Below are 11,019 nucleotides of genomic sequence, written 5' to 3'. Positions count from 1 at the left end.
TTTAGGGTATTTCTGAAATATCATGCAAATGTCTAAAACAACTTTTACCCAGAAAGTCAATAAACAACTTCCCCACGACATAATGTGCTGAAAAACCTTTTTTCCACCCATTTTCCTACAGCATAACTCAGGAACTCAAGGTAAAACTGTGACCATATTTCACATTTGGTCAGTTTGTGAATTGGTGGCGCTTATCTCGTGTCCCTAACAATGAGCTGGAACAAACATGAACGTTAAGTGTCCTGTCAGTGGTTGGTAGTGCCAGAAAAATCACACAGCAGTAATTCTAGATACAATGATGCGTGTGAACAATGGAAGAAATCTGTAACTTGAAGATACTGTATTATAGTGAGGCTCCATTCTAATTAGGTCCAGTGGTTCAGGTTGAAAGCCTATCTTAGAAAACATGAAGGGTCTGTTTTCCACCACACCCAGCATTTACTAAAGGGGGCATTTAGGCAAGCATTTTGCCCTAATTTTTTTGTCTTTGTCATACATCTGAAAATGAAAGCATCAGTGCAGTGTCACAGTGCTGATAGTCAACCAAAGTATACTGAAGTTGTGATATTTCTCCATTACTCAGATGCATTATTATATTCCAAGTTTTGAGAACAGCTAACTAGAGTTTTGTCTGAATAAACCAAACTGCTCAAATCCAACATGCTGACAGTAGATGGAAGAGCTCAGCCTGAGCTTCTGAGGGATGAATCTGTCACCGTCTTTGTAAGAAATTGTATTTATATGTACAAGGCATGAAGTAAAAAACAATATATTAAGTTATTGTGTCATTAAAGCGTGCATAATGTGAGAGGATGTCTCTAATAGTTACCATCGGCTTGCATCAATGACATAAAGAAGAAGTAGATACTGCCTTCCCATTAAAGTTGATCACTTTGCATATGCACTGGTATAGCCTTTTAAAAAGCTTCCTTTCGTTTTCTGTCCCTCATAGCATGCACTTCCAAGAATTGAAAGAATATAACAAAAAGGATGCAAAGACATGTTGACAAGAAAGCAATGCCTTGGCTTTTAAAAGTCAACACAGACATTAGTAACTTTGACAATACATAATTTGGTTAAAAAACAACAATAGCACATAACAGGCTTTTATGTGACAACCATGTAGAATATATTTCTAAAATAGGTCCCTCCCTTTGTAAAAACATAATTTTTCACAGCTTGTTGTTATATGGTGCTTCTGATACACAAATTACACATTTTGCTTTTTACATTTTTGTTTAATTTTAGGGAAATGTTGTAACTCACATATTCTGAACAAATATACTGTACAGAAGGGTTCATTTGCAGTGTTGACAACTTAAGCAGCCTTGTAGCACTGGAGGAGCTGCAGGACAACAGCGGGGTTAAAGATGTAGTTGCACTGGAAGAGTTACAGGATAAAAGGCAGTGTTAAAACATTCAGTTCTACAATTTTACAATTTCAGATGCTTTTATCCAGAGCGACGTACATCTTATACACAGTCAAGGATCTTGTCAGGAGAAAACAACCTGGGTAAGTGCCATAAAGCAAGTTAAAGTGTGATAATAGGATCTTGGTGCCTACAGGTAATACAGGGGGTAATAGGAATTATTTGATTTATTTATTTACTCTTTGCGGTCTGTCAATTGCAAAAATGTTTTGTGAAGAGATTTTTTAAAATTATTTTCTTAAAAGCAGATCTGCAGATCAGACAGAATTTGGTAACTCGTTAAATCACCGAAGAGGCACAGAGGAGAAGCCTCTAGGTATCAACCTTGGTGTAGACCTGACTGAGAGAGTGCAGGTAGGAGGGAGCTGTTTTTATTGTAGTTTGGAATGCAAGTGTCAGAGTTTTGAATCTTTCGTGGGCATCAACATGAAACTTGTGAATCTGAACAGCAGGGGTGACGTGCCGAGAGCTATCTCTTGGCCATGAAAAACTTCCAGAGGAGTTTGTTATTGTTCCAGGGGCATCAGAATGTAATCAGTATCCTTGTTTAGGTGGGGAAGAGGAGCAATTTCCCCTTCCCCCTAGCTGCTCTCAACTTTTTTAGACCTCAGCTATGGCGATCCTCACCTTGATGGCATCTTTTGCGACTCAAATCAACAGTCACACCATGCAAATTGTCCATCTTACGTTTGAGTTTGTCATCTTACGTTACAGTTCGTATAAAAGAAGGGCCTGAGCCTTAGGAAGCTCAGGTCCTTCAATGTATGCAACCGCATGCTTCTGATGTTTTATCAGCCTGTGGTGGCAAGCTCTATCTTCTTTGCTGGGGTGTGCTGGGGTGCAGGCATCAAGGTGACGGATACCAACAGACTGAACATAGTGATTAGGAAAGCCCTGTCTGTTGTTGGCTGTCAGCTGGTCACCCTGGAGAAGGTGGTGGGGCACAAATGCTGAACAAACTGCATGGCCATCATGGACAACACCTACCACCCCCTCCATAAAACTATGGACAATCTGATGAGCAGCTTCAGCAACAGACTGAAACAACTGTGCTGCTCCAAGGAATGGTACAGGAGGTCATTCCTCTCCACAGCAATAAGACTTTTTTAATGCATCTGCGTCTGGTCAGATAATTGACCAGATGCTGGTCAATGACTGTATCACTTTACCTGCTGATTAAACCACTTAACATTCTGGACATTTTATTTTCTAAATGTCATTCATTATATATGTGTAGATTCATCTGCACCTTCTTGTGTCATCTGCACATCCAAGCACATTCTCATTTGCACATTTCTGTATATACTGTCACTCTTGTATATTCTGTATTTCTCTTTATTTTATCTTAACTTTTTACCCTAATATTCTGCGATGTCCTACTGTTTAGTCCTTTATTGAATATCCATGCTACTGTCACAATTTCCCTGGGGGGGTTAATAAAGTCATCGAAGTCTAAGAATTTATGTATTTCCTCCCACCAGTAGGTGGAACATTTGATAGATATCCGCTATTAAACAACACAGAAGAAGCTACTAAACAAACATGGCGGGTGGAGAAGTCAGTGATAGCTGCAGCACCAGTGGGTTAACTTCTAACTCTGGACATGTAGGGCTCACTGACCCTCAGAAATCACCTGAAGATGAAAACCTAAAGAGTCCCGCATCACAGGACACCCAGGACCTCAAAAGCGTCCTCGTCACCAGCGTTTTAAACCTGGAGAAGCTCGACGTTGACTTGTACAGGTAACCGTTTGAAGTTTGACACCGTGTTCGAATGATCTGCTGTGTCGGACTAACTGGTGACGCTAACGTCCACTAACCAGGAAGTAAACGTGATCTGCTGTCTTTGGAAAAGATAAGATAGACTTTATTGATCCCATAGTGGGGAAAATTAGGTAGACCAGTGAAGTTATATTGCGACATTGTACAGTCTGGTTGTGTCTTATTCATTTTAGTGTTATCAGAAATTACTAACAGCAGCTATTTCAATGATGATAGTTTATTTATGTAGCCTCCTTTGAAGAGTTTACAAAATGCTTTACAGACAGGGCAAAAAAAAAGTAAAGAAGGATGCTCAGGAAGAAAATTGACCAACAGAAGGCCGGTCAATCAGTAAAAGATTCTCAAAATAAATTAGTACAACAACATCAGATATAATAATAAAATACCGTTATACAAGGAAGGAAAAAGTGGAATAACGTAACAAAAACAGTAAAAGAAAATTGAAGGTATAAATACACAGGCCACAAATGATATCAATAGTGAATAGGTAAATAAATGAAGGGTAAAAGAGAATAAAATGAACAATGACATTTGGACGGTAAAGTTACTAAGAATATAAAAATAGGAACAGACCATGATAGAATTATGGTATCATTATGTTGACATAGAATACTGCCAGCTTTAGAGCACATTGTACCTGTAATGAGTGGCTGTAGCTGCATCATTTAAACTCACCAAAACAGAATATATATCAGAATAAATAGTTTAAAGTTTAAATGCACCAGTGTAGCAAAATTGCAATGCAGCTTTGTATCATTTTATGATAGCAACTGAACTGTGACGTGTTGCTGAGGAAAGACAATTGTAAAATACATTCATTGACAAATTAAATGAATCCAATAGAATTTATTGGCTGTCTTATGTTTGGATAAATAGGGCTAATTAAGCTGTTCAGGTAACATGTAGTGATCCAACTCTTTATTAAAACACGTCATGGTGTTTTTTTCCTTTAATTTGTCACCTGTCTGCAACGTGTAATGCATACATGGTGTCTAACTGTGAAGGAATAAGGAACACAGGCTGTTTATAATCAACATGTGAAGTTGGTGCACTAAATAATGAATATTTAACTTCTCATATACAGTGTTCAAAATTATTCACCGACCTTCTCTGTCCATAATCTAAGACATACTGACAACATCTTCTATTACCAGTTCGGCCATTTATATCAATCAATGTAGGCTGACTCTCTAAAACTGAACATATTGTCCATCATAACAGTAGGAGTTGTTGCAGAACTGAGCCTTACCCTTAGTGAGGTGTACCTATTAAAACAGTACCGGACTGTTTGTTTGAATGGTTTCTCTAACTTTCCCCAGAGGGACGCACCACTGGGTGCCTCGTACTCAGCGTTTGTTTGGAGGACAAATAATCGGCCAGGCCCTTGTGGCTGCTGCCAAATCTGTCAGCGACAATTTCTATGTCCACTCGCTTCACTGCTACTTTGTACGAGCAGGTAAGACGAACCGATCGCATGCGTGATGAAACATATTACCCTTATAATCACTTAAATTAATGTACTTACATGGAGACATCTTTTAGCAGGAGACTAATGCATTTTAGCATGTGTGACTAATGATGTTAACATCTTTGTTCCATGTGCTGTAGGCGCAACAGCAAACAAAGCCAGAGAGGCTGCATTCACAATACATGGAATAGATTTAACTCCTGTGCTTTTCCTGCTATGATATGTCCCTATGTCTTCTGTAAAAAAAAAAAAAAAAAAGGCCTTTTAGCTTTATTTTTGTAGATCCTGTTTTAATTTGAACTGTTTATGATTAGATTAACATTTTATCTGTGCAATTCCTCTTCTTATTGTGCATCAACATGTCTATTTGCTTTGTAAAATAATCTATTAATATATTTATTTGTGAACGATATCGGGGCTTTCCTGCATGGAGGAACTTAAAGTCCTCATAATGTAAACACAACAGCCAGTGTAGCCATTTTCTTAGCACTAATCTGCTTGGCTCAGTCAGTTCCGTACTTTATCTGTGTTTTTTTTTCTGCATTGCAGTATTTTTGGAAAAGTACCGTGTTTTTACTAAATTTATGGCATTAAATTCTAATATCATCCACTCCTCTTGAAGTAGAAGCTCAATACAGTAGCATTTTGGCAGTGTATTAACAGTGACGGAGACAGACACACCAGTGCACAAATATAAATACTCACAACGGCATTAACCAGGCGTAGATTCAACACAGGTGTATAAATTAGGCTTTATCCAGTGCCAAAGGGAAAATCACCCCAGCCAAAATTATAAGTTGTGTGTATTTTAAACAGTTTTGTTTATCAGATTTTAATTTAGTAACACTGCTTTTTCTTTTTTTTGCACTATTTCTTGTGCTGCTCTTTTTCTTACACTGTTTCTTGTATTCGCTGCTGTAACTGTCTGTCTGTCTGTCACCCCTAAATGCCTGTTCTGACTGAGCCAGAAAAAAACCTGAAATTTATTATATTGTACATTAGGTTCTTCATGAAATCCATTATCACTGTTTCTTCTATATATTGCAAGTTACTGTTCTGGGTATTTTTCAGGGGATCCTAAGGTCCCGGTGCTGTACCAGGTTGACCGCACCAGAGACGGTCGTAGCTTCACAGTGCGTTCTGTGAAGGCCATCCAGCATGGACAGCCTATCCTGATCTGCCAAGCGTCCTTCCAAAAGCTGCAGTCGAGCCCCCTGGAGCACCAGTTCACCATGCCGTCAGTCCCTCCGCCTGAAGATCTTCTCACTACAGAGGAGCTTATTCACTTTCATCTCAGGTAGAATGAAAGCCAATTTATATACTGACATGTTTGTGTTGTTTTCCAGGACATTGGGCTAACACAAAAACACAGAGCAGTCGCACAGTACATGCTTTCCGAATTACCTGTTCTGGTAGAAAAACGGTAGAAGAAATTTTTGTTTTTTTTCGATAGAGCAAGCAAGATTTCGTACATTTCTGTTATCAACCCATTAAAATGGAGGAGAATTAAATTACATTCATGGTGCTCAAAGCAATGAAGACAGCAGTTTAGCTTTTTACATACAGTGCCCCAGTTAAGTATACTGTTAATATTTTCATTGGAACTGTGTTGTTTTCACAGTAGTTTACTGAAAAATTAAAAGACCGAAGTGAAGAGTCAAAAGCTCCGAACTCTTTGTATGAGGCCTGTCTGTGCTTCAGTGCCATTCTGTGGCTTTGACTTGAGTATAGTTTCAATTAAATTGACTCCAGTTATAATCCAAGTGTGTAGCAGTGTGTGTAGTCAGAGTAGGTCTACAAATGAACACAAAACACAGACTGTGCTGTACATATCCTGAAACAAATATAAACACAGCATGTAATATTCCATCCGATGTTTTTAACTTATGGCAATAAGCATTTGTTGACTGTTGACAATCAACTGAATAGAAACAATAGAAATGATGTTTTTTTTTTTGCTTTTTCTCCAAGTCAGAAAAGAAAACCATTTGCATGCTGCTTTTATATTTTTGCTCTGTGTACATCTGCTGTCTGGAGGAGTTCCATTAACATCAAACATGGCTGTTTACGCTAGATTGTACAGTTAGATTTGCAGTAAGTGTCCCATAAGTACCTTGCAGAATAGGGTCCTCAACAAGCCAGATATAATCAGCGGTGCTCGGTATATCTATGTGTTGTATTCCAGTAAACCAGACCTGGCAGAGAATGCGAAGAAAGGCCTCAACAAACTGCTGGCAAACGAGGTTCCCATTGAGATAAAGCCAATCAACCCAGCATCCTTTTACAGATTTGCGCCTTCAGAACCGAGGAGGCTGTTCTGGGGCCGAGCTCGAGGACATATAGGTGAGAAGCACTTATCCTAACAAATGCACATGCAGTCAGCAGAAGAGCATGATATAATACAATGTGTGATTAAGGAGCTGGAATCATACACAAAGCTCTCTATTTGCTGCTTTCTTGAGATTAAGTAGTGGTTAGAAGATACTGCAAGACTCTGCTTTTGATGAGTTATATAAGCAAAACATTACATTTCATTTGGTCTTTTATTTGTGTGTTTATGTAGGTGAAGGCAACACAAAGCTGCACTGCTGCGTTGCTGCTTACGTGTCAGACTTTGCGCTCCTGGGCACGGCCATGCTGCCCTACCCCAAATACAGGGCCGAGTTTTCTGCCTCCCTGGACCACGCCATGTGGTTTCACAACACGTTTCGCAGTGACGAGTGGATGCTGTACGAGTGCGAGAGCTCATGGGCAGGTCAGTGTGTTGCTCACTTCTCATGTGCTGTACTGAGTTCATTCACAAATCTGAATCAGAAATACTTACTGATCCCAGAGGAGAAATGGCTGCTCCCTTTCAAAATATTAGAGATAGAAATAGTACAAAATATTTAAAAAGGAGTGGAAACATGTCCTGAAAATTTAGACATACACCCTCTGCCACAAAAGTTTTAGGACATCTTCTCATTCAAATAAATTTTAACGTGTCCTAAACCTTTTGACAGGGGGTGTAAGTAGAAACAATATAAGCATATAAAATGTAAGTACACATTGTAATTAATTGTGTGTTTTTGCAGTTATTATACTGAGTACTGCTTGCACAATTAGGCCTGCTTCCACTACATGACCTTTCCATAACCTGAATATTGAAGCTTTAAATTCTAGACTCTGCTTTGTGTTCCACTGTTTTACAAAACTGCATGTTTTCCAGAGTTAGCTGAACATCAGATAGCAACACTGGACTTGGCGTTGAACTTTCTTTGATGCATTGCTTCATTACTGAATGTGACAAGACAAATCTGAGGCAGGAAACAGGGAAAAAGTGGCGCTGTTGTTGATTTTCTTTGCGTGACTTTAATGTCAGCTGACTACAAGGACTTCTTGGCCATAGCCAGTTGTTCTCTGTCTTTTCTCCTAAACCTGCCACTGATTAATTTTCTTCTGAGTCAGATAACCGAGAAGTGATGGTGAAGAAATTGAGGGTAGGACATTTTTTCACTTTTCTTTTTTTCCAAGAAAAATATCCCACTGGAGTATTTGGTCGCACTTCTTCACCACTAAGTGGAAAGACTGGTTGACAGCTTCAAATGTGGATTACGACTGCCAACCTTGAATGTATTTGTATTTTGTTGTCTTGCAGAGCCATAGCTACCTGGACCTCATTGTCATCCTTCTGTAGGGGAAGAATGCTCTGGCGTGTTTGTATTTTTTTAAAACCAATCATTTCTCTACTGGTTGGTGATAAGCCTAGGTTGTAGCAACAGTATCCCCTGAAAATACTGGTGGGAAAAGTGTTTTGGCTGCACGTTAGCAAGCAGGAAAGGAAGAAAGCACTGTCATTAAAGTGGCTAAATCACAGAAAAAACTTTGCAGGGCAGCCTTACTGCATGATCCTTGGCAAAACTTGAAGTTTCAGTGTGTTAGGTTGCTGCTCAGAGTTTGTAGTGGCAGTCTATATGCCTTGAGACCAATTCTGGCTTGTGTAGTCAGTGAAGAAGAACCAGACAGTGATTAAAAGGGTGGCCAGGATGAGATCATTATTTCACTGGAGTAGCTCGGTGTTTGGTTAATCATTTTTTTTGTTTTGCAGGCATGATGATCCTTTAGAATTACTTGAGAAATCTCCGAGTATAATTAGCTTTTTCATGTAGCCCCTTGTTGAGGAAAAATCTAGAACGGTTGCTGACATGTTTTTAATGTAGATAAACTTCACAACATAAACACAATTTCAAATGTCACAGGATAATGTGAGACACTTGTGTCTTCCAGGCTTTAGTTTCTTTCTTTTGGCTGCACTTTCTGGGTCAGTGTTTCATTGTTCAGCAGTTTGTTATTCAGAGCAGGTTTCATCCCGACAGACTTCAATAGTCAACAAATAACCAGTAACTGTGTAGCTATGATGAGTATGTGCATTGGTTGTTTGGGGTGGCTTGTCTTTAGTTTCTATGGAGTGAAAGCAAAATCAGACCTTATGACAATGGCTACAGACAATCAGCATTTGCCTGTAATGAACATACATGTGCTAGGCACGTGAAAAAACAATTATTTGTAATTACACGGTGAAGTGTTGCTGATGTATGTGAATATAAATGCTTTGATAGAGGCTTGCTTTTCATTTTAATGCAGTCACTTTGCAAATATTTTCTGCTGCTTTTGTGCATGTATCCATCATGAAATATTAATGACATTTAGTCTTTGTATTTTTACCCATTTACCAACTGGGTTACAGCTGAATTACAGTGTTTGTGCATTTATTACTTTGTTAAAAGCTGCACTTACTGTAAGTTTCCTGTCAAAAGATGAAACTTTTTATCCATTTCAATTTTGAGCCTGACATGTTGTGTGTGTTTTGTCCTTCAGGGAGCAGCAGGGGGCTGGTACAAGCCCGAATATGGAGGAGAGATGGAGTTCTGGCTGCCTCATGTTCCCAGGAAGGTGTCCTGAGAGTGAAACCAGTCCCAGAGGCCAGCAAACTGTAGCAACATTATGTTAGTCACTCACAGAATCAATAGAAATCATCTACTAGAACCGCCTTCAAGATGACTTCAGGGGTCACCACACTGTAATCTAATTATATTAATATTTTAATTTTAAACATATAACTGCTAATTTAATTAGTTCATATTATTTTTTATTAAGAAAAATCCGAAACAGAATTTAATTTATATAAAGACTGAAATGTTCATGATGAATGCAACCTTGCCATTTGTTGAGGAGATGTGGATAAAATATTGTCAGACATGAAACTGAATCCATTGCTTTGCTTATTTATTCATCCTTTGCCCATGAAGCTCTGCATTGTTCAAACCTTGAAAGAAATATACAGTCAATGCTGATATTGATGGTGGGAAAACTCGTGGTTACTCATCTTAATTGTAAAAGTCGGTGACAAAAACAAAAGACCTTGGATAGTGACATTTTACATTAAAGTTCCTCAAAGTATATACTTAAATGGCTGTCATGCAACTATCAGTGGCTGTTTTCAAATGGAAAGTTAAGCTCTGCCTGTTGAAAACACTTACATAGGTGAAATGAAGGACATATTCCTTCATTAGGTGATACACTCACTATGAAAAACATATCCAAATACAGCACTTTTTACGTGTATTCAGTAAGGTGAAATAACCCTATTGTTTTGTTAAATTTCCACACAAAGACAATACAGAAGCAACTTTTAACCTTGCACATGTAATGGCAATATATGGATCTCTATGCACACCAGCTGTCAGATACACGAGTGAATATAGCAAAAAACTGGAACCTTTACTTGACATATTTGCAACACACCAATTTCTACTGATATTAGAGGATTTAAAAGATGGTGAAATGTTGACAAAAGACTATTTTCAATAGTATTCATGGGTGCAACCATATATAGAGCTATTCACTCTTACATGAGCTTTCTGGGGTGCAAATTTCACATTATTTGAAAATCCCCAACATTTATTTATTCATTTAGTTTTCAGTTTTCAAAGACTAGTATTTAAAAAAAGAAGTCCTTCAATCATTTGGATCTGATGGGAAAAAGTCTTTGTTCTCATCAATTTTTGTGGCTGTGGGAGTTGTATTTGTAGAGACTGAGAAAACTTAACATGCTTTTAAACATTTTTTAGAGTGTAATTACAACAACAACAAAAAATCCCGGTCTGAAAACATATGCATGCAATTCTAAAAAAAATTCTGCCAAAAGTATTTGATAGAATTTAATTTTGGTTCCCAATTATATAAGTCAACTTTGAACAAAGTTTGAAAAGACATGGACTGCCTTTGTACATAAAATGTTGACCAGCAACTTTAGCACAGTTGTATATTATGGTTGAATTTGAAGGCCTATTGTCTTCTC

The 11,019-nt window shown here is 38.2% G+C and overlaps 1 protein-coding gene across 1 annotated transcript; it reads left to right on the top strand.

The window, feature by feature from the left end:
* The first annotated feature begins 2,941 nt into the window (after positions 1-2,941).
* Positions 2,942-9,927, top strand: acot8 (acyl-CoA thioesterase 8). Its single transcript, XM_022194264.2, has 6 exons — positions 2,942-3,172; positions 4,531-4,667; positions 5,751-5,976; positions 6,865-7,022; positions 7,243-7,434; positions 9,537-9,927. The coding sequence occupies exons 1-6, from the start codon at positions 2,973-2,975 to the stop codon at positions 9,653-9,655; spliced, it is 1,032 nt and encodes a 343-aa protein (XP_022049956.1). The 5' UTR covers positions 2,942-2,972; the 3' UTR covers positions 9,656-9,927.
* The last annotated feature ends 1,092 nt before the right edge of the window (positions 9,928-11,019 follow it).

Source organism: Acanthochromis polyacanthus, chromosome 5 (assembly GCF_021347895.1).
Source record: "Acanthochromis polyacanthus isolate Apoly-LR-REF ecotype Palm Island chromosome 5, KAUST_Apoly_ChrSc, whole genome shotgun sequence".
NCBI lineage: Eukaryota > Metazoa > Chordata > Actinopteri > Pomacentridae > Acanthochromis > Acanthochromis polyacanthus.
Note: the sequence above shows the minus strand (reverse complement) of the source record. Positions and strands in the feature narration are given on the sequence as shown.